At 39.4% G+C, this 24948-nt stretch overlaps 1 protein-coding gene across 3 annotated transcripts in view; it reads right to left on the bottom strand.

Moving 5' to 3' along the window:
* Positions 1 to 481: 481 nt before the first annotated feature.
* The window catches only part of MAML1 (mastermind-like 1 (Drosophila)), a 24790-nt gene continuing 323 nt past the window's right edge, over positions 482 to 24948 (bottom strand). The window contains exons 1-5 of one of the 3 annotated variants that reach the window (XM_010578910.1): positions 24836 to 24948; positions 13652 to 15064; positions 11042 to 11311; positions 7062 to 7176; positions 482 to 4900 (exon numbers count right to left, since the gene is read on the bottom strand). The exon at positions 24836 to 24948 is cut by the window's right edge and continues 323 nt beyond it. In XM_010578910.1, coding sequence (XP_010577212.1) covers positions 3909 to 4900; positions 7062 to 7176; positions 11042 to 11311; positions 13652 to 15064; positions 24836 to 24948 — 2903 coding nt within the window. In that variant the 3' untranslated portion in view covers positions 482 to 3908. Of the gene's footprint in view, positions 4901 to 7061; positions 7177 to 11041; positions 11312 to 13651; positions 15065 to 24616; positions 24807 to 24835 lie in introns of those variants that run through there. The other 2 variants (XM_010578912.1, XM_010578913.1) reach the window with 2 other exon arrangements.

Raw genomic sequence — 24948 nt, 5'->3', positions numbered from 1 at the left:
GCCTACATCAAACAAACAATCTTTGTCTTTCTTCAAGTCTCAAGGAAACCAGTTTGAACCTCTAAGGCCTGTTATTTTGAGGGAATGTGAGCATATTTTTGGAACTCTACAATTTTGCACATGTGAGGTCTCAGTCATTATTAACATCTTTTTCACTAGTAACAACAATCTCTGCAGTCGTATTTCCTAGCTTAAGGCCTACAACTGCATTAAAAAAAAAAAGTCCAGAAGCAGTGGGTATAGCATAATGCCTTGTTTCCAAAGTAAAGTTTTCTAAGGCCTCTTTATCCAGTTCTGGCCTGTTAAAATGGACTTTCTGAAACCGTAAGAATTGGCAAGACACAGCAGAAAAATTTGAGCCTAAGTAATAGGCTGACCAAAATTGTGTGTTGGGATGAAGGGAACCATCTCACTAGGCACAACAACTCTGAACTCTGCTCAGCTCACACAAATGTATAAAGTCACACCATGTATGTTTAATACACTAGCAAAATATTTATTTTATAATGATAAAACAGAAGTGAAGGATTTCTTTTTGGTGTGCACCAGTAATTGTAGTAAAAGAATAAGGGGATTAATGGACTCTTTATACATTTCAATGACAAAAATTCATAAAGGTTAGCATCAAATTCAACTGTTCTCCATTTACAAGCATAAAACTTACCATAATACCCCCCAAACACATATATAAAGAATTATAGTTTTAAAATCTATAAAAAGTAAAAAATATACAGTCAGAAGATCTAACTCTTATTCAAATCTTTAATATAAAATTGTAAACATTTATTTACACAAAGGAAATGTGTATAACAAAATTTTGAGCACCCTTTTCAATTGAATCGTGGTTTTTGGAAGGCAGTGGATGTTGCACAGTGACACTCTCACCTTTCCCACCCAACCAAAACCGCAGTTTATAAATAAAGCCATGGGCGGCTGGCTAGGTACAGTTCAGGGGAGATACATTTTATTGCTCTGAAGCTGCAGCAAATGGAAAGCCCAAGTGCATATATAGACAGCTACACGTTAAAGGGCATAAAGGCAAAGCCCAGCCCTACCCATGCACCTATGTACATCTAAACCGTATTTTCATTTCCATTGAACTGTTTCAACTTTGTTACAGTGATACGATACCGTATTTCCAACAATCTGATTGCATTATGTGGACAGGGACCAAAACCAGAAGCGAGGGCTGTTTTTTCTATCAGGTTAAATGCTGTTTGGATCCTGTTCACGTATGGGCATTATAAGCCAGTTTGCCTAGAATCACACTTAATTTTACTTCAACAGTACCATGAAAAGGCCCTGTCAACAAATCTACACACCCTCCTGAACAAACCCTCTGGTCAAGCAGGGCAATATCCACCTTAGCTTCCAGAAACAGTGGAGGAAAGAGTACAATCTGCATTTTCCTGGACATTTAGCTGGATTGCCTTTTTGGTAGTAATAATGCAAACAGCAGATGTTCTTTTCCTCCAATTAAGAAATCACAACTGGATGGATTGTATTTTGACTTACTCGGAACAAAGTCTGTGTGCAAAATCTACTGGAAAACGTAGCAGATTTCACCACAACCTAAACAGGGAAGAAAGAAAAGCTGAATCCTACTACCCTGTTATTTCTCTCAAGTGTTTGTAAGGGGGAGAAAAAACTAGTGACATTGAAGGATGTCACTTGAAATTATGAGGTCCCAAGCACCCCCAACAGGAAGGGAAGGCACACTGGTGCAAAGTTAATCCTTAAAAATAAAAATACAGCAAACACTCCTTCCCCTGCCATTGCTAGTTTATATCTATACTCTTCTAATGACACTTACCTTGGACCAGTTTTTGGTTTAACTTAACAGTAAACCAAACTCACTAGCTCTTTTCTTAGATTGCCAGCATAAGAAAAGTTAGCATCAGTTATTTGCATCTCAACTACTTATTCTAGAAAATATCAGAAGTGTCAACAACCAAAGTCACTAACACCTTCATCTTCCCATCCAAAGACAATCTTTATGTTATCTTTTCAAAAGCTCTACGAGGGATTAAGTCTGCTTCAGTGGACTATTATCCACTATTCAACGGTGGGATCCACTGATCAATGCACATCTTTCACCAACAGTTCAACATGATACAATATCAAATCTGTTCAACAGAGCGTAATTCATCCACACTAGGTAAGTGTGCTGGACAAACCATGTTCCATGCATATTTGGAAAGGGTAAAAGTATTAGTGTTAAAAAGCAGTTTTTAAAAGTGCAAATTGTCTCATAAAGGAGCTGCAGATACAGTAAAATATTTTCCTTCTTTGAAATCAATGTTATCCTTCACTTCCCTTCACCCACTCTGGAAAAAACCCTCTCTTGCACATCTCTGCAGTGCAGAAAACTCCTGAAGAAGCCAGTCTGTGTTGAAGGAAATTGCTTTTAAATCACAATGCTGGGTTTGATTAGAAAGTTTAAAGGAGTTTTCCAAAAAAGTGGATTTAAAAGGGAAGAGGTATTTGTGCATTTAAAACAAAAGCTTTCAACTTTATTTTCATTTTAAAATAAAGGTTAAGGCAAGGTGGTTTGTTGGTGGATAGGGGATTTTTTTGGTAGAAAGTAAGGACTTTGGAACACTGACTGTTCCCATTGTGGTTTTTGTCCTTTCTGGGACTGACCCCAACATATGGATAAGAGGTCTCCTTGGGCTGAGCTGAAGAACCAGCATCTGCTTCAAGGGATATTAAAGAAGTAAATCCACCAGTCTATAGAAAGATTATCAAACTCGTAACCCAGTATTAAAAAAAAAAAAGAAATTAAAAAAAGAAGTATTTAAAGGGGGAGACTTCCATATTGGAGCAACCCTGATACAAGCATTCTCCCAGGCTGCCTGTGCTATTATTGCTGGTAAGGACTTTCCACCTCTCAGCCAAATTCTTTTTTCCTCATTTTTATTCTGAAGTGACAAAGTCTTGTGCTCATTGCATCAATGCTAACTTTGGGGAATGAACTGATCTCAAAAGTTAGTTTTACTTTTTACAACAAAGAAAACTAGATGAGCTGTCATGAAGCAAAGCCTTCATTTAAATACAACTACCTTTGGAAATAAGTTATGAAGAAACAGGTGCAAAGTAAATGGCTTTACAATTCATGTTAAACCTACCATAGTTTAAAAGTTCTCCCGTAAGAAATTCCCCCTTTAAACACAGCAAGGTATAAGCCAAGAACTGTGCCTCTCTACAACAGAGTGCAAACTGCAGCTTAAAAGACTACAATCTATTAAGACGACTACCTAGACTAACTGGCCAGGTTTTAATACTTTCTTTCATCTATTAACCAGCATCTAGAAATATTTACTGTGAAATATCACTTGCTTATTGAAAGTACAGGCACGTGCTTCAGCGATGGGGAAAAGAAACAATTCAAAACATTTTGCAAGCGTACTCAGGTGCATACAGCCTCTTCTCAAATAAAAAGTCACAAGTTTGATGGACAGTACTATAATAGCATGTCAAGCTATGAAAAAATAATGATTGCAAGTAATAGCTGCAGGAGACTAAGCCCTAAACAAAATTTGTGCAACTATTTGCTTTTTTTCTGCACTATTTCTGTGGAATTTATTTTAAATAATTAAAAAAATTTAATTTTAGAACACTGCAAGTGAGATTTCTGAAAGGCTGGCTAGGACACGCACAATATTTTTTGACCTGTTCGAGTGTGTGACTCCTTAGAGACACCAAGATAAAGCGCACTATTCCTGCAGACCTGCTTGGTGCGCCATTACCATGTATCAACACTCATTGAGAAGCAGCTCTAGTCCCTTTCCCAACCATTTACCTCTAATGCCTGCAAGTCTCCTCAATGCCACAGGTTTTTTGGTCCAAGTGTTGTTTATATTTCATGAAATAATTAAAAAAGTAGAACCCCCGCCCCCAGCCCCATTTTAATGAGTTCCTAACAATTCATCCAAATCATTCATCCACTCCTCTGAAGTCCTGTTTTTCAGCAAAGAGTCTATCAGATCTGTGTCACCAGTTAAGTTCTGAAGTCCATTATTGCCCGACTGGCCACTGTAGGCAAAAGGCAGCTCTTGACTGGTTGTCCTCACAGGGTACCCTTGACTACAGTGCAGATTACCTCTGTTGGGCATTTGCTGATTTGGATTCTGGTTGAAAGCATTCAGATCTGGAACAGTCTGGTTCATGCCAGGCAAGACTTGCTGTGAGGGTACCTGCTGTTGTGTAGGTGGGTTTGTCCGCTGCTGCGCACCTAAAGATGACGACAACATCTGCCCAGAGACGGCAGCATTCATAGAGGTCATGGGTCTGCTGGTGCTTAGGCTTACCTGAGGCATTCCTTGGGCAAACTGTTGGTTGGCCATCTTTAGATGAGTTTGCTGCATGTGGAAAGAGGAGCTGGCAGTAAATGGTCCTAAGCCACTGTTTGCTTGTGTCTGGTTGTTAATATTAGGGATACCTTGGTGTTGCCAAGATGGATTTTGAGCCCCCATAGCAGCTGGTACTCTCGCCATCTGTGGCTTAGATAAGGTTGGATTCAGTGCACCTTTATTGTGCTGCTGAGAAATACTTGAGTTTGCTAAGGTATTCTGCCCATATCCAGCAGGAACGGCAGCACCCTGGCCCAAGCTGCCTTGTCTCTGCATCGGTGGCTGTCCATTGGCACTTTGAGTTGCATGCTGGGGAACCATCTGTGTCATGCCAGACGCCAAGTTGTATAATCCCCCTCGCTGAATGTTTTGCATATTGGTATACTGAGTCACTCCCCGATCCTGCTGACTGGAGCCCGACTGGAGTGCAGGAACAGAACTGTGTCCAGGTCCCATCTGAATCATGTTCTGGGTCTGAGGAAACATCCGTGGACTACTGGAGCTGGACTGTCCTAAATTACTGACCCCAGGCATGGCTGAAGATGACCCTGAAATACAAAGAAATATTTTGTACATTAAATACCTCGGTTCAACCAGAGCCAAGCTAGGCTTGTAGACACTATAATCCAGAACAGAGGTGCAGCTGCATTTGTATAAACTGACCTATGCAACCAACACAAAGACAGCAGCACGTAATTAAAGAGTGTCAATTGTTGCTCCAGTTCGCACCTCCACCTTGATCTCAAACCCAGATATGCCAATGTCCTAAAAAATCTGAATACCACTTCTAAGAGTTCAGCATCATCAATTTAAAAAAAATTATAGACTTTAAAGGCAGGACTCTGATATTTCTTTGTGAACAAAGGTATTCACACATACTTTGAAGTGCATGCACATTTGCTAGGCTCTTAAAAAAAATACCACTTACTGCACACGCACACACACAGAGTCAGTTATTCCATGAATACGCTGTGTATCTCTTATTGAACAACTGTAGGGTTTCCAGTCCTGTGTTTTCCCAATTCCAGAAATTTCTTCTATTTTATATAACTTTCAGAAATTTTTGGTCAAGTATCTTTCAGATTTCCACAATGAAATTTTCGCTATGTTACTATGCAATGCTGATAACCAACCAAGATGATTTGCAAAAATTAGTCTTCTCAGCAAACCAAAACCAAGTCCTTTGTTCTTGTAAATCCTGAGTAAAAAAGTTCCTTCCTGTAGAAGAAACAGCCCCCTCCTAAAAAAAAAAAAAAAAAAAAAAAAAAAAAGAAAAGCACTGTGAAGTGAAATGCATATAATCCCCCCCCACTTCTTACAGTCGATCAAGGGAAACCTACCTACACTAGTACTTTCTCTACTTTCAAACCAAAAAGATGCAGATTTTTTTCATATTTTAAGATAGCTGAGGAATATCAGCTGTCCATTATTTTTAATTCAATTTTTATTCAAATATAATTCAAATTATACGAAATTAATGATCAACAAAGCACACCATAAAAACCCCAATGTTACTGGGGGGCGAGGGGTGGGATGGGTGTGGATGGAGGCGGGGGAAGAACCTTACTGGAATGCTACAGTGAAGAGGTAGTACACATACCAGGATTTAAGATGCAAAAGATAGTTACAAATCAGCATAACAAGGGAAAAATAGTTTTAATAATACTGATGTTCATTATAGCAAAACATACTCTGTTTCTAACAGGTGTACTACTGTATTTCTGTAGAAAAGTGACAGGAGAAAAAAAATGTTTCAGTGCAATTTCAAGGATGCTGCTGATCACAATCCTTTTGTATTGGTATCAAGTTTTTTCAGTTAAGTAACAACACCCAGTCACAGCTCTACCAGACACTGCATAGTCATGAATGCTGTCAGAATGAGGGTATCACATTTCTATTTGCATCTTTTCCCTTCGGTATTTATTTCTGTGGGAACATAGACAGCAAGGAAACAAAAATGGAGGAAATAAGCACTTTCTTGTACTCTAGGTTTATGAAAAAAGACAAGTGGCTTCTTGATGCCCTGTTAAGTAAGGATTTTTCAGGCAAGGAGATGAGTTTTTACTGTTCTCTAGTTCTTCTACATTCCTGAAGCTATTCCAGCTTAACGGTAACAACATCTTTTATTTATCAGCGTTAATAAACTGAAGACATACCAAGCTGCTTCTCCTACAAAAAAAACCATGTAGGACACCAAGATGTAATGAAGAGAATTCAAGTTGCATTCCTTTCTAAAGGTAGCAGGTGTAAGAATATCAGAGAATTTTAAACTCATCCTAGTAAATGAGGGAAATAATACATCGCTTGTTTTTTCTATAATGAGGGCCTGTGATAGATAAAAGCAGTAGTGATGTTAGGCTTCAGAAAAAAAACTGAATCCTAATATATGAAAGTTAAGGAGAATTTACAACCTGTAAAAGGAAATGGTAGTATAAAAAGGCCTTTAGAACAATGAAGGTACTTAAGAATTTTACACATTTCCAAAGCAATATTAAGAATCAGAAGCTTAAGTTGTCCCATTTATCTGGGACAGGGGAAGCTGTTAGTCTGCAGCTGAATCTAAGTATAGGTCTAGAAGTTTTAAGGCACAGTGACATGGGAAGATGTTGCAATTAATTAAAAGCTATCCAATCCAGGAAATTTGAAGACACCTTGTTTTTTACTCCTGATATTTTTTCTGCCATTATTTCAATTGCCACGTTTACTTACCTGTGAACTGTCCAACCTGTTGCTGGTACGGATTCTGCGGCTGATCCTGATATTGGGGAGGTGGTCGAGTCAGATGCCGCTGCAGCTGTTGTTCTTGCTGCTGCCGCTGTTTCTCCTAACAAAGGTCCAATGCAAGACAGTTAGAAAACAAGTCAAGCCTCTTCCAAGGGTGACCATCTTGCATAAAAACAAGCTATCTGCATACTTTTATGCCGAGGTGGTAATGAAAGGGGCTTCTGCAGCCTTAAAAGTCACTTCAGACCTTTGTTCTCAAGGTTCAAACACAGTCAGTTTAATCTGATGAGTGACAAAACTAGGAACTCAAAAGACAACAGCATGCATTACAGGAGTTATTCCAATGCATGTCTGAAGCCTTTAAAACATTGAAAATCTGAGATGTTAGTCTTTTAATCAGTGACATAATCCACAGGCATTTTTAGCAATACTCTAAAGACACTAAACAAGTACAAAAGGAGCAAATGTGAGTGTGTATAAAAAAACCCCACACATACTTTTTTGCTCTTTACCCCCAGATCCATATATTCTAGATCTCTCTTTAGAAATTAAACTACAAGTCATAAATATCAACAATGTTACGCAGAAAAGTAAAAACTGAACATGTAAATATTTTCTATCCCTTGTTTTCAAAAATGAAAAAAATATACATAAACCTGAATTCTTATATACCACAAGTGTTCCTAAAAGATTATGGAAAACTGCAGAACTAAGTTTATAACAGAAGCTATACAAGTTTTGTAATCATTGTTCAAACCCATTTTCTTAACAATGCACCAATCAACTGAAACAAACCCTACTAATGATTCAAAATAACCTTGCCTCTTTAAAAGCACATTCAAGCCGTACCTACTTTATGATAAAACCATTTGCAAAATAAAACAAGCAAATTTTCTATTAGAAAACTATGGGGGAAAATGAAACTTAAAGCCTTGAGGGGAATGTCAAGAGTGTATGTACATACACTCATAGTACACTCAGACAGCGTAAACAGCCAACAGGCTGCTTTTACAATATGAAACATATCAGGCATAGTATTTCTGGCTCTTCTTCCACAGATATCTTCAACCAGACTGAAATTCTGAGATAACTAAGTAGTGATACAATGCACAACTAACTACTTATGTGAAAAGTTACACAGAGCACAGAAGGGGACAGAAATTCCCTTCCAAGAGTACTGGGGTAAAGACACAAGCAATAAGCTTTTAAAGAAGAGACTAGTGCAATGTAACAAATAGACAGATACACATTACTACCATCCTTTTGAAATGTCTACAACTAAGAAGCTGTTGAGACATGCAGAGGAATGAAGAGGGCAGGCTGCCTGACAGAAAGGACCTGCTGCTTGCAGGACCAGTCAAACCTGAAAGAGGCTGACCACAGAAGCCAAGAAGAGATGCCATAGTTCTGAGAGAAACCAAGAGCTGCAGAACCTGGCTCAGAAAAAAAAAAAAAAATGCAGAATACCAAATGCAAATACAGCTTTAGAGTGGCAGTGAATGGCACTGAAGCTACCTGAAACTGTAATTCTGTTGCAAAATAGAGATCAACTGATTCAGAAATCTTTTTGTAAAACTACTTCCAGCATCATGTGTATCAAAAGAAATAAATATCAAATTAGAATGTTAACAAGATGTAGCTTGACTGGGCAGCACAAGGCCAAGAAACATTGCAAATGCAGTATCTAAGTCTGTTCAGCTCCAAAGCAAAGCTGCTCCTTATTTGGGACCAGTGTCCCAGTATCACTATACAAAAACACAAGCTGAAGTCAGTTACCATAACCAGGACAGGAATAAAATATTTTCATAATACTTGTTTACTACAGCAACACATGCAGGCTAAGCAGAAGCAAATAGGAAGGAAAAAGAAATATTTCAACACTGTGTTTGAGATATGCTACTCATCACCCTGTTAATACACCACCCCACTGTTCAGAGAGGTCTGACACCTCTTAGGTCCATTACTTAGCTAAGGAAACCCACTGAGCCACTAGCTTTAAGGGCTCTAACAGAGCTCTACTAATCGTCATTCACCAGCAGTGCAAAAGTACAAGCAGGGTGCCAACACCGCCTATTTCCTTTCTCACCACCTTCTTTCAAAGAGTACCTGTTTGTTAACATCTTGGGAGAGTAATGATTAGTAATTTTTGACATTTGATACTAACATACAAGTCATCAAAACCTGAATGATTTACTAAAAAGTATTATATTTATTTATGTAAGTTTATAGCTCACAGAATTCAAATAGAAAATATGATTTTATTGATGATTTGGGCATTCTTTGTCCTTCAGTCTTTGACCGTATATTTCCACCACGATATTCCCTTAGGCCAAATTGTATTTTTAGCCAAATATCAAAAATGTACCTTTACCAACATTCATACAATTTTCTTTAAAACATTGCCCACCACAGTCTTATGTTTTATCTACACTGGGTCAAGATCTGAAGTGGCTTTTCTGTCACCTCAATCTAGTCCTCAATTTTAACACAAGTCTCCAGGGGATCAAAAAAGCCATTCCATTCACTACGACTTGGCACAGCCACAGCTCCACAATACTCCAGATTCCACTACACCCTTCCCCTCAAAATGGGCTTCCACATGTTTTCAGTTCAGAGGAGGCTGTATTATTTCCTTCGTTCTCAAATAAAGGTTCTGATGGACAGTTGCTGCAATAAAAGTTAAGGTGTCGTCGCCCCCCCCCCCCCAACCATTACCTGACCTTCTCTCACCACCTCTATTTTCCAAACTATTATTACAGCAAAAATCCTATCTACCAGGATAACAACTCCCAATTTTAAAGTTGAGAACACTGAGATTTATCAGCTTCTAATGGTGCTGAAAATTAAGGAAATTATACATTCCCAACTGTTATTAGTTGAAGGACTCCAGAGCATTTAAGTTTTTTTTAACATTTTTTTAATTTTCAGGGATAGATGCATTTTACATTTTTTTCCATTAAACCACTGGCTCTTTTTTTTTTTCCCCCCATTATCCCCAAAGACACAGTTCCTGTGGCTCTTCCCTCCCCCCATCATCTTCAAAGACAAAACTTTTCAGCAGTCCAGATCATTATACTTTTTCCAGAAGATCTGAATACCAGGTTCTCCCTAGTCCTCCCAAAATTTCTGTGAAAATTCACCTTCCTGTTCCTCCACACACCAGATATTGATAATTTCTATGTACAGTGCTGATGCCTGGAACATGCCTGCATGGACTTTTAAAAATGCAGAAAAGCACTGATGACAGGAATAAGGCCCTTTGGGCTGATTCCCAGCTGAAAGACTTGCAAAAGGTTTAAAGCTTAAAAATGTTTACACAAGAAGCCTGTTTCCCTGAGAGGGGCTAAAGCAGCTTTCTGCAGTCTGATGGACAGCAGAGTTGAATTCTTTTGGCAGGATAAGATGCAAGTTGGATACAGATGTCTAATTATTTTCCCCAAATAAACAAGGGAAAGATGTTTTAAAATTTGAAACATGAACTGCTGTGGATCTCACAGGGAAGAAAGGCAGAAAGCACAATGAGCTTTGAGTCCCTTGCTCATTTCTTCCATTTTTAAAGCTCTACAGAACACACCAACAGTATCCCAACCTTATCTTTTCTTTTTGCTCTGATTCCATTTGCCTTCCTTCTTTCACAAAGAATTATACCATCACTGGTATGACACATTCTCTCCATGTAGGTATTGTCTTTTATTTTCACACTACTCAATTCTACCTATTTGATTCTTTTCAGTCACCACAGTGCCTTGTAACAACAGAAAAAGTAAGTCTCAGCAATCAAGTGCTATGTGTTTGGGTTACTTTTACGGAAACATAAACCAGCGATTATACTTATGCTACCAAAACACCTTGCAGTTTACATCCTCTATTTTGTAATGCGGTAACTGTTCAACAAAATCTCCAATGCTGTTTCATCCACCAAAGCAAATCAGTGCAAAGAAAAGAAGACTGCTGGCCCCTCTTACCTGCTCAGCCAGAAGGTGTTGCTGTCTCTGCTCCATTAGGAATTGCTGCTTCTGTTGCTCCATGAGCAAGTGCTTCTGTTGCTGCTCTCTCTGCTTCTGCTGGTCCATCAGCATTTGGTGTTGCTTCATCACTGCTGCTTGCTGCTGATTGCTGAGATAAGGTGGGTTGCTGTGGTTACCTGCCATGGAGACATTGGGAGCCTGGGCACCCACACCAGGGCCCGGGACAGAAACAGGAACGCGAGGAACGTTAGGAGAAGGGTTTTGATCCTGCAAAATATACAAAAAGTGACATGAGTTACAAAAAGAGGTTAGCCCTCTGGCATTTAGAAACTGTATGTAGTTACACAGATGAGGAAAGGCACTTTCATGGTGATGACCACAATTTGTATTATTTTTAATCATTTTACAGGATAAGGAAGAGAGGCTTTATAAACAAAGTCTACACAGGGAAGGGAATCACAACACAGAAGAACAGAAATTACCAATTATTGCTTATTTGTACGTTTACACTATTTAATAAAAATTAGATCAGTTCCTTGTATTTTGCCATCTTTATGCAATAACTTCTTCACTGGTAAAGCTTATACCAGAAAAGGCCAAGTGCGATACAGTTTCCAGTTCAGCTAAACAAAGACAGCCAAAACCCCATCTATAAAGTGCCAGACACAGAAACGACAGTTCAGAGTTAAGGTCAGAAGCTCCACAACATTTAGGAATAGAAGCTTTAACTTCAATCTCAAAGTACTTCTGAAAGTCCAGCTCAAAGAGGTGAGTATAGCTCTGTGCGCTTCTGTTCAGCCAGAGGAACAGTGCCAGTTACAGCTTCAGTTTACTTTGGTAGCAGCTTTTCAAACACTACATTTTAAATTTTCATTATACAAAGCATTTATTTAAAACTTGCCTCTTCTGTCAACATTTAGTTCAGCAAGTGTTTATGCATCCCCTCCTAAAGCTGCCTTTTTTTTAGTATGAGAGTATTTATTTACTACTTGCAGGGGAAGGCGGCTATCACTGATCACAATGAGTCTTAACATATTTTTCCAGCAATCCAACCATCACCATATTCCACAGAGAAAAATACTATTACAGATAAGCCTGTTATTAATTTTTCATAAGTCTGCTTTTTTTAGAGACTGGAACTTGGGATAAGCAAAAACAACATGGAAAGTTTATCATTCAAGATCTGACACTATCCTCTTTGTACCAGCAAATCCATTTGAAATTTGACAATTTTTATCATTTTTAACCACAGTTCAGCCTCATCTCTAATTATGCAAACAAATATTACTTTCAAGTTTATAAGTCAGCTAATGGGTTTGGCTGTTGGTTCTCAGTCTCTGCAGTTTCATAAGAAATCATGAGCCAAATATAGGTAATGCTGTGCTAAGTTGTTCTATATGCAAGCTTTTGAGAAGTTCTCCAGAAGCATTCATCAGTATTTCTGTTAATTCAGTGCAAGCGTGGCAGTGTAGATACAAGGTCACCCTCATGTTCTTTAGTGCAGGGGAGATGTGACATACACAACTATCTCCACTCTTCCCCTTCTTCCATCAAAATGTCATTAGATTGTTACTTCTGCTAGTTTTAAAGAGATTTTTTTTTTTTTGTGCCTTATGAAGCACACATTTATCTCAGATTTCTATTTGTACATCAGTGTGGTCTTTATCATAGACTAATCAGATCTTTTTCACAGGTTTTTTTTTTTATTTTGATTTGTTGAGGGAACTTATTACTGGAGTTGGATCTCCAACAGCTTTTGCTAGAGAAGCCTTAATCCTTATAACAAAGACCCTTTTTTCTCAACAAGCCCTCTAGTATGTGCATTGCAGGCACATGTTACAGAATCCCAATGAGTCCATAACCCATCTACTACATAAATTTTCACCTGCAGCATACCTGTAGCATCAGTTATACATAAGGCAAAGAAGCACCATCTGCAATTTTCCTTTACGGGAAAACCTGAAGTATATTGCTTCAAGCAGACAAATATTACTATTACTCATTCTTAAAAATATATTTCTCTTGTATCCCATGTTTTCCCAATCCCCCGAGACTTAACCAATAACAAATTCTTAGATTTGAAAAGCCCCAAGGAACACCCAAGAAATCAGGAATGCAGCCCCCACTTCCATCTCTCTTCAAAAAAGAAGCAACTGAAGGCATGTCTTTTTATAGTAAGCCAACTATGACACAAGCAGGGACTAAAAAGAAGGTAAAGAAATCAAAGCTTCTTTGAGAACACTGTTTAACAGTACAGTTTTACATGAGTTATTTTAGGCAAAAGTTTACAAAGCATCTATTTATCTTTGTAAGTAGAAGCTTCTATGAAGCGTGACATAATTTGTTGCCCACAAAGTATATTAAGCTGGAAATCACACATTACCACATGACCTAGAACCGAGTATTAAAAACTGCCTGCAGTGGAAAACAGAGTTCTTGATTCTTGTCTCAGCTTATTGCATATTATCATTTTCTTCTTTGAAATCATGCGGCAACTGTTTTGAAACAATACCAAGTAATCTCTACTCTAGCCTTACCTATCCAACACCTTCATGCAAAACCTTAGATCTGCTACTGAACAAAGGTAACAAAACCCAGAACATTCACCTGACTGTGCGGTAGCCGGTAGGCAATGTTTCCAGACTTGGGTTTCAACAGGATCATCCCATTTTGGTCATCACTCACGTGAGACAGCGGTGGCTGCTGGCGCTGTTGTATGTATGCCAACATGGGAGTCTTGTTCTGACCAGGTACTGTAACCCCCTGTTCACATTCTGCTTTGTAATGGGAAAGAGGTTTGGTGTTCCCATAGTCTAGCATAGAGCCTTGACTATTCACAGGGTTCTGGTTCAAGCTGTTTTGCTGATGACCCAAAATGTTCACATGGTAATTGCCTCCCGCTCTCGGTGAGCTTTTATTTCCCATGTTAGGCATCATGAGTTTCTGATTGTTGAAGTCCGGCTGGTAAACTGATGGGCTGGTGGGATTCTCCATGGGGTATGGGACAGCCAGTGGACTATGAGAAGGCCCAGACTGTTGCCAAGTAGACATCTGATTTGTTTGGTGGACTTGTGAAGCTTGCTGCTGGTTCTGCAACATCTGGTCTCTCTTCTGCTTGGCAGCAATCTGCTGAAGTTGATGAGCAGAAGACATTTCTTTGGCACTTCCTGCACCCTTACCAGGTAACAACACATTGGGGAGAGGCCTCTGGACGTTCTGAGAGTGGTTTGATGCCTGCATCATGGGCTGATTAGGATTTTCAGTCATTGACTGACTGGAAGGCTGAAACATAGCCTGAGAACTACCAACCGCTGGAGAAGCGGCACTTACAGGTACAGATGCAGCACCAATAAATGCTGGACCTGATGAAGTGGATCTCACCTGGGGAGATCCCATCTGTTCCTGTTCAAAGGGTGCTGGGGAAAACTCAGTCTTTATGTTAATATCTTGTGGCAAAGGAGTCTGTGCAGCTGAATTAGAAGAATCGGCATCTTTTTTCTCTTCAAAGTCTTCATTGAAGAGATCCTTCATGTCTTCATCGGGCACTGATCTATTAAGCTCCTCAATAAGTTCCTTCCATTCTTGCTCATTAAGATTAAGATCAGGCATCAAGTTATTCTGAGATATAGAACCCCCTGCTCCAGCAATCATACATGGAAGATCATCTACGGGCTCCTGCTTCAGCTCTTTGTTCAAACTCAGAGGAAATGAGTCATCAGCATCACCACCTCCATTCATCTGCAGGCCGGAATCTGGAAGACACTTCTTGCTGATGCCATCTAGCCCCATCGGATGTTTTCCATTAAGTTGTAAGGTATCTCCACTGCCAGATTTCTTGTCAAGATGATGGAGTGGTGAGACAGGGGGCATTCCATTGGAGGAACCAGTCACTCCACCAAGACCATCATCACGACGCAGTTTCTTGGACACAGAAAATACATCACCATAGCCATTCTGCTGGTCTCCATTCTGAGGGGAAGCAGCACTATCAAGCTTTCTTTTCACAGTCTCATGGAGCTGCTGAAAAAAAAAAAAAAAAAAAAAAAAAAAGGCAGGCTTTAGTTATTTAATTTTATGCTTCATAGATTAGGATTTTTATTTCTTACCAGAACATTGTCTACCCCTGAATAAAACATTTTAGGAAAAAAGGTTAAAAAGAATGGTTACATCTTTGCTTTGATAAGATTTGTTTTACAAGTCATCACATGAGATGACCTCCTTACTACAGTATCTTAGGGTAAACTTTCAAAAACATGTACTGTATCAAACAGAGCCCCCCTCCTTCAAACAAAACCAAAAGCTGCCAGGTACTTTAACAACAAAAAGTTGAGAAATGGCTGTGAACTGGAATATATTATGCTTTTTCCTATTCAAAATGAAAAAACATTGAAGAATGTTAAGATTCAAATTTTAGATGAGAATAAAAACCTGTATTTTATTTGGCCCATGTACACATGGTATAATTGTTCTGTAAGACTGCTTTATAAAACAGTCTCACATTTAAACATTTAGAGAAAAAGAGGACCATTTCTCTTGTAATTATAATTTTTGGAGCAGAGCTATGTATATAAGTTTTGTACACAATCACATTTTTGGCACTAAAGCAAAACCAGCTTGTCACTAAGGGACCACTGTTTCAGTCTTATATAAAACGCAATTCAGAGTTCAGTCAATTCTATCACAACAGAGTAAGTTTATTCTTCTCCTCCTTTCTCCTAGAGTATTTGCCAGCTGCTCCTCTCTGCACTATGACCACCAGAGCCCCAACCAGCTCAACAGTTGGCTTCTCGTAGCTAGTGAATGCACATATTCTTTTTCTTGTAGTGCCACCTAGAAGCAACCAGAGGGTACAGCAACAGTTTTACAACCAGAGTTTGAGCGCCTTTGTTCAACTTCTCTTTCCTGGCAGCATTCTTTCAAATAGTTCTTTCCATGGACCTCAAAAACATCTGAAAACAGAACTCCTGCACACATCAAAGATGACTATAAACTTTTCTTTCCCTCAGGTGCATTCTGTAAAAAAACTTGTGCTGTGTTTGTGCTGGAACACTACACCAACGCAGACAAACCTGTAGGGCAGAGACACTGCTCGAACAGAGCAGTGCGCTTGCAGAGGGAGAGCTCCCATCAGCTCCCCTGACCTGTATGAGATGCCTTCGTACATCACAGCAGGACTGATGAGGAGAATCCCCACAAAAAGCCACCCGTCTGAAGCATGGTGTACTGAACAACAGCTCTCTCAGATGGCAGAAAAGCAGCTCATTAAACAAACCTCAAGACAAGTATGCTTTTTTTAATATTACTTGCAGTCTCCACAACACAGTCCACTAACCCTTGGGGAAAACTGTCTCATCCAAGAACAAACAGGGGAAACCTCAAGATCTCAGTACTCAAGCAAGAGGCTGTATGTAGAGCCAGCATAAATTATCAGAAGAATTTTACAGCACTTGCCTGGGCAACGGCGTTCTTTGATTTAAGGACAAAAGAACTGGTTCACAGTTAATTGTTGTAATTTTTTTTAAACAGTCAACAGTTAGCTGATCTTCGGAAAAAACACTATTTGTTTAATGCCTGCATAGGTAGCAGCAAATTCTTATTTTTATCTGAGGGATTGCCTGCAGCTTCCCAGGAGACTATGATCTTCTAGATGGTTCATGGAAATAGCAGCAGAGTAGCAAGATCAGCAGAAGACCTAGTAGGATGAGATGAGGTGTACGTTTGGAGAGGAGGCTGGAACTTGAATTCTCTTAATTTGAACAGTAGGTCTACAGCTTGGAGTAGCAGATCTAGACTGAATTTTTCAAATACCGACTTGAAAGAATAATGGAAATTTACTCTTTTGTAAAAAGGCAAAACAACAGAAAGCAAGGAAGCCTCAACTCAATCACAACATTTGGCTTTCAGCAAGTTTCCCATTGTTTACTTAATACTCCAACTGGGAAAACTGAAGCTTAAGGTGGATGAGTAACTTGCCCAAGGTCATATGATGAGTCAATCACTCAAAGTTTGGATATGGATGCTCCTTAATTCTAAATCATTAGGGAACAACACACTCCCTGAAAACTGACATATAAGTAGTAACTTAGTTTTGTACACTGAACGCATTCTTCTCACAGTTGAAGCAAATTTCTATATCAAAACAGAATATATGCCCATTGGGGTCACTGCTGTAATTGTAATTCACATAAACAACTCAAGGCAACTAGGATTTTGGTAGTACTATAGCTATAATTGCACACAGCTTTTCACAGGCTGCAAAACCCACCTGGGTTGCTGGACAAATATTCCAGAAGTTAATCTGTCCTAAGGTCTTTGCTACTGTACTACACCATTTGCAATATATGCAGCTAACTAGTCTAAGGTTAAATCATCCACGCTTATAAACTACACTTACTGTAGTCTAGAAAAAGATACAGAGTCCTAATATCCATCACAGGCTCTTTCCATCAATAAAAACGCATAGAAGTTTTCATATCTATATAGGTTTTAAGTCATAACGCTCGGATATCTGATTCTTGGTGATATCTTGACTTTAGCTGCTCTACACAAAGTCCTCCTTTCACCTAGAACTATACTCCTTTGTCAAAAAAGTTTAAATAAAAAATAATAAATTCACTAATGACGTAAAATTTGGGGGTGACTGCTTCCAGCCTTGCTCCACCCCAGCTAAATCTAAGATTATTTGAAATATAGCCTACCTGTACACGACAGCCAATAGACACGTAGGAATGAAGAAAATCTGCTTATCTTCTATCCCTATCAGAAAAGACTGAGCCCAGTTTGTAACCAGGACACTTAACTTCTGAGTTTTAGAAGCTATTCACCAACTGCACTTGCATCCTAGTTCACTTTTCACATTAAAAAGAATCAAAAAGGTACCTGGATATTGTGGCAGTAAGTCTACACTGAGATTTATGCTACTGTAGTTAGCTATCTACAATACAGCCAGCTAACCAGCTTAAAACTAACCTAGTAAGAGTGTTCCACTTTCTACCTCCTTTCTTCTCAAGAAAAGACAGCGCTATAAAAATTTGTGGGAGCCAAAAGTTACAGGTTCCTTCTCCTCTGCCGTTAGAAATATATCCTGATACCTTCCATTTACTCATGTTTAACTTTGAGTAACAGAACCTGAAATTCTCACATGAAATACATTCATATAACTACTCTGCAAATAATGCAACTTTCTCTTGTGAAATTCCTTTCTTATATGCATTTCGTACATACCATCTCAGCTCTTGATTTCCTAACAGAAAAATAAATTAAATTTGGTTCTTCCCCAATTTGTCTGTGTCTATTCAAATAACCTGGTTTTGGGGGAAAAAAAAATAACAAGGAGCATGTGAGATACAAGTCAGACTGCACACTATCTACATATCAAGCTGTTCCAACAGAGTCCCCAAGGCAAGAAAAACCTGTTCTCTTCTACCAAAACAAAACAAAAACAAAAAAAAAAAAAAGAAAAAAGAAAAGAAACACTGACAAAGTAAAGCACAGCTTTCTACTCACTAAGAAAATCCCTTTAGCTTTAATTTTATTGTCCACTATCATTCTGTAAGTCACAGTGGCCCTCTGGTATGCTGTCCATGGTTTCCTTAGCAGAATCAATCAATTTCATCTGCAACATGAGCCAATCCTTTCCATTGTCACAAGAACAGGTACAGAAATGCATTCCCATTTTCTCAGCCTATTCCACTTCCCAGCAAATGATGAACCTCCAAGATCTCTGCTATTTAGCTTTGCCTACAAGTATTACCCCAAAAGCATTTATGCAAAGTATTTAAACGAATATAGGAAAGGATGTAAGCAGGCCTCAATCCTTTGGCCCGAAACAGGACATACAGTTTCTTAAAGAGCCACTGAAGGGCCATGGGCTGCACCTCCTCCACATCACATCATCAGAGCTGCATTTTATTCACGCAAGCAAAACAGACAGTCCTCAACATGGTCATAAATACACTTACTTGGCAGGAGCACACATGCAAGTCAGGCCATAACTGTGGATTCCTCATGCGAGGAACACAAACTGATAAAACCCAGGTGTCATCCATCACAACAAAAGCAGCCCCTGATCATATAATTCACAGTACATATATGCTATACTTGACTAGGACACAGGACCACAATGCCAGAGATGGATGCATGTCCGGTCAAATGACAAGGCTTTCATCAGCAAATGGACAGCACACAAATAATTTTGATGAGCTATATCCAATCTCTGCCTCACACCCACCAGGTTTACCACAATGATGCTCAGCCGTATTGTGGTCTTACTGCAGGGGCAGGTTGGAAGACTTCATAAAAGCCATCCACAAACTACCACAGAAGCCCAACAAGAAGAAACTGTAAAAGCTTTAAAATTTCATCTATAGCTTTTCTGTTAGCACTGGCAAAGTTCAAAACATCAGTCCAGCGCAGTGCACTCTTACTGCCTTGGTGGGAAAGGGGCACGAATCACTGATCAAAACAGTGGCACAAAGTTGTTCTGGGTTTTGGTGGTTGTTTTTGTTTGTTTGGTTGGATTTTTTAAAGAGAAAAAGATTATTCCAGGAATCAAAACATCAGTGTGAAACACTCAATACCTAAAACTAGTTTTAGATAATAATCTGAAACCAGGGACATTAAGGCATTAGAACTTAACAAGCATGACGGTTTAGTTCACATTGTTCACTTGAAACCAAGAAATCCTTCATAATGCAGAATTTTTAAACTGGGGACAGTCAACTAAACTACTTCAGTAAAAATCCAGTAATTTGTTATACTTTGAGTCCTGTAACTGAAGACAGTAAATATATATATATATATAAGAAAAATAGAAACCCCGTGCAAGTTTCATTTTTTCTGAAGAAACACCTACTGAACATTGCAGAAACAAAACTTTAAAAAAAAGGGGGTTTTATACTGCGCCTTTTAGGCTCCACATAATGTTCTTGTTTAGGTTTTTAAAGCATCTGTACAGAGATTAAAATATTCTTACAGGATTCAATAGAGCTTCAATTTTTTTGTATTTTATTTGGAATAAGTCTACCATTTCAGTCTCAGAATTAAGTTATGTCTACAAGGATTTGTCCTTAAATACCAGCAAAAGAGACATAATGCTGGTCATTTTCAAAGAAGAAATGCTGTATTACTCTAGAAACATAATAAAAATCTAGTTCTAATATGCCTCCTAGCTAGACACCAGCATTCTCACCTAGAAGGGGAAACCAAAATATGATTTGTCCATTTTTCTGCCATGGAAGTGGTAGTATTGCAGAGCAGATAAGCTCCCATGAACCAGAGCTTACAGTAGGTCCTTTATAGACACAGATTCTCCTCTCCTGCCTGGCCAAGGACAGGAGCAACAAAGATGACAACCTCTTAAGCTAGAACAACGAAGCAAATATCAGAAATTGTGGTGTATGAGTTTTGGATAGAAAATGTAACATTTTGACTATACAATGCACTAAGAACTCTCCATTTACTGTGCATCTATCTACAGCTTCCAAAGTTGCACTCCCCCACAAGGAAAGCATTTTATTACCCAATGTGTTCCTGCATTCCACTGTGTTGTCAGAACCAAACTGCTGGACTAATTTTAATTTTGACTTTTACTTTAATTCCAGAAGACTTTTGTATTTGGGTGACTGCCTGCTGGAGTGAAGAAGGGCTGTGGATATGCACATCTATAAATATCCCAAGCCTGCATTAGTCACAAGGGGCAGCTTCTGCTACAGGAATTGTTCTGCTCAATCAAAAAAACTGCTGTGCCTTCAGCTGCAATGCCGGATCCTCCACCTCACTTGAACTTAAAACAGCAGCAGCAGATCAGTCACTCCCAGATCCTTACAATTTAGGAAGCATCACTGCATATCTAACTAATCTAGTAAGGGAAATGTTTCAAACATACAACAATACCTCACACAGAATTAAAAGGAGACAAAGAAAAACCTGTCTGAGTTGTTGGGCAACAAACTATCAGACTTGTCAGCAAAAACAAACAATGGTGGCAAGACTACACTGCACTATAGTTATGTATAAATAACGTGGAAATAATTTGCTATTTTTGTGGTAAAACATAATTTCACAATTCAACACCCCTACACCACAGCTTAAAGAAAAATGAGGTCTTCTGAATTGTTAGTGTACCAGCCTGAGCTTCGTTAATGGAATACAATTAATGCTTGTCAGTACAACCCAGGTAATCTATTCCCTTTAATTTATTACTTTAGGTCTTTCAACCAAGAAGCATCGCACTGCTGTCCTTATACTTAAATTTCTTTTTTAAGCTTTTTACTTGGTGCCTTTGCTTAAATTAGAACTTACCTATTATTAACGTAAAAACTTCTATCGCTCCCAAATAAATACTGGCCTGCTCTTCAGCTTTAACACAAAGCATTCCCAAAACAAGCCACCAACTAGACCTTCTCTGCCCATTCCAGAAATGCTGTTTGTGGTTTTGTGGCAGCCCTAGACAAAGCAAGCCATCTATGCAACAACTGCTCTCAGGTGCAGAAAAAAACCCAGTAAGAAACAGGGAGCAGGTCTCCTGCCAAGAGACCACATCACAAAACAAGGAGTGGAGATGAAAATCCAGATCTTGCCATTCTCCTCATTCACATGTCAATGAAACACTTTCTGTTCAGCTCAGTGATACACTACGTTATAGTCTATCAGAGAAATACAAGGAAGCCTACCTTTTTACTGCTGAGAATTGAAACAGCGTTATTAGAATGAACTTCCTCAAATCAGAGCCTAGCAAAGAGGAAAAAATGTTCTAGGGGACAAGACCTGTCTCTTCCCAACTTCCCTGTTCCTCAAAAATATAAGATTAACACAACAGACAATACGTTATCCAAACATTAAGCATCTTCTACCTTGAACATAGTCTTAACAATGTCATCTTAAACAACAGAAATGTGAAGTGAACTTCAACATTTGAATTTCCCATTAAATATTGGTCTCCTTTTTTTTTTAAATAGGAAGCTAATAAGCTTTTCATCCTTCTCCTCAAATGCAGGACAGGCCTGCATGGTGCACAAATCATCCAAGATATTTCTGTATCAATACTGCATTCTCTTGGCTTCTGTGGCTCAAATTTTAGAGCCTCTTATTAAGAAAACAAAGGAAGAATCTACCCCTTATCTCTGCTTGTAAGCAAGATCCATCCAACTTCAGGATCTAAAACAGAGGAAAGACTAATGGAAGAGAAAATACCTGATTTTGGCCACATGAAAAATCATACAAGATGGTAAGAAGGATGTGGCGGTGCTACACTGTTCCCCATGACCACTCTGAATTTGCAGAAGATGCTCTGAAGTAAGCATCTGGGAGCACACACATTGTCCACTGTCCACACTTGTGGCAGTGCAGCTTCACATCCTTCTACTACAAGCCCTCTGATGCTAGATCACAAATCCTTTACCTTTACATGAGTTGCTTTCTCTTTCAAGGATCGAAATAAACAATTCACTAACTTTCAACACAAAGTACCAGTTTCCAAGAGAAGACTCATATGCAGCTTCATGGAAAACTCTGGACTGTAACAGCAGTGATAGCTGATATAATGCATGTTTCACTGATCTACCAGCATTCTTTTGAAAGGAATGCATCCAAGATATTTTAAAACAAGATAATTTTGGTGTTCGTCCAAACTTTATTCAATATTGTAAACCAAACCCACGTCCTTCCCGTACAAAGCACATGCTTGGTCTTGATAACAACTAAATGATTGCTAGAGGTAAAATACCAACCTACAGAGGTACCTTTTACACCAAAGGAATGAAACTAGCAGCAGAGGGTTTTTTGTTGTTGTTTTTCAAAACTTGAATTACTAAGCAAACCAACTTTATACCCTAGTAACGAGGTGATGAATCAGCAACTACAATTAAGCTTACAGTCATGTATCCTAGGAAGGAAACAGCAGGCCAGCACGAGGAAGAGTCATTCATACACTAAAACCCTCTTCTGTTGTGTAAATTGGCCACTGGCAGCAGCTTCCTGTACAAGAAGGGCTTCCCCAGATGTGCAGTGTATTTCAGAACCTCACTGCTGTTGAGAGCCCTCATTATAATGGATGCTAATTAGATCAAATCCACATCCAAAGCAATTTAAAAGAAACAACACCAATGAATTAAAGACGTCTTTCTTTTAGAAGATCAATATGAAGAGTGTGGTGGCAGTTTAAGCAACAGGATTTGACATGCTAAAGAGCTCTGTGTGTAACAAAAATACACATTATTAATGGATAGAGCCCCATGTGCAAAAAGCCTTAGAGCCCAGACAGGAAATAAATAGAAATCTCACCAAGTATTTAGATAAAAAAACAGGAGTTTGAGTCATTTTTGTTCTGACACAAGTCTACATTCAAAATCAGCCTACTTAAACAACAGCTACCTGGAAAGTTTTACAGAATGCCTGTCAGGAATGCACAAGGTCTCCTCTCTTCCTCAAGTACCCTTAATTTAACAACCACCTGAAGTGCTCTAACTGTGTCACAAGTATCTTCGCCTTCAGAAAAAGTCAGTATGTCCTAGATTCTCATGTATATATATTAGCAAAAATAGAAACAATTCAGCTGAACAACATTTTCAGTTCATCTTGTAAATACTACAAACTGCACACATGCTGCCTAGCAATAGTTACATTAAAGCTGCCATCACTGTGCCCCACGTTTCACTATTTCACATCGTGTCCAGTCATATACAAGTACACAGTAAGTTCTATCATGATTCCATTTTAAAAACTGTAACTAAATGAGGTCCAAGACAGCAGAGAATCACACCACCTTCGCTTCTAACCTGATCAAGCACACATACCATCTTAAAAATAAGATTTGATCTATATGTTAACCTGGAAATGTCTCAGGTTAATCCAGTGTCCCCTTTTAAAGACATTCAGAACAGTACTGTATCATTTTCATGTAGGCCACCATTTAGAGACACCTGGTTTTAAGGAAGACGGGTATTAAGACAGGCAACCTTTAAGAGGTTATCCTACTAACCTACATTACTAACCCATTAGTACACAGCAGTATATTTAAAGGGCTCAGAATAAGTTAAGCAGTAGCTATCTTGATATACAAACTGGGCTGCATGAATATATCCTGACAACCAGAAATGCTAGAGAAGCCAGAGAAACATTAAGATTTTGAGCTAAGCCAGTTTTTAATGGGTGGAGTGGGATTCCCATAGTGTTCACACCCACTAGAGCGAGTGGCAAATAAGCAGCTGCCTTTCCACTGAAATTCTTTCCAATATGTACCAGAATTAATAGACACATTTTTTGTCTTAAAAATTCCCCCGCAGTAACGAGCGTATCCTTATCGAGTGACTCCACTAAACCCCGACAGCCTAAATTAAAGACGTAAGCAAGCGAACAAAAAATCCAAAGCCACGGCAGTACCAATGCTCCTCTGACAGCTTCTGCAGGGACATTTTAGGTGAATTAGCCAGAAACACGATTCCCAGGACGCTACTCTGCATGACCGTAACCACGGCAGGCAGCCACCCCCTACTCCTACCTCAACAGGCAGCAGTTCTTACGGACTCTTTCGGCGCACAGAGGTGACAAGAGAGACAGTCAAGCAGCCCTCACCAGCTGCGAGGCTGTAACAGAGCCGACACCAGTACTCCGCAGAGCGGCACCGACCTCAGCCCTCCCACCACAAGCCATCGCAGCAGCCGCGGGAGCTCCTTCCCCTTCCTCCCTCCGCTGCCAGCTCCAGAGGAGAGGTCACGGTGCCAGCCGGGCACGACCACGCCGACCGCCGGCTCCCTCCCACGGCCCCCGACCGGGAACGGGCCGGCCCCTTACCGCGATCAACGTGCTGCTGCGGCCGTGCTGCTCGCCGCTCGCCGTCTCGGCGTCCAGGCCGTTGGCTCCGGTCCTGTCGGCGCTTCCCGCGACGGCGGCGGCCGGCGGAGGGG

The sequence above is a fragment of the Haliaeetus leucocephalus genome, unplaced genomic scaffold (genome assembly GCF_000737465.1).
Source record: "Haliaeetus leucocephalus isolate CR32 unplaced genomic scaffold, Haliaeetus_leucocephalus-4.0 Scaffold656, whole genome shotgun sequence".
Classification (NCBI taxonomy): Eukaryota; Metazoa; Chordata; class Aves; order Accipitriformes; family Accipitridae; genus Haliaeetus; species Haliaeetus leucocephalus.
The sequence above is the reverse complement of the archived record's forward strand: the minus strand, read 5'-3'. Positions and strand labels throughout refer to the sequence as shown.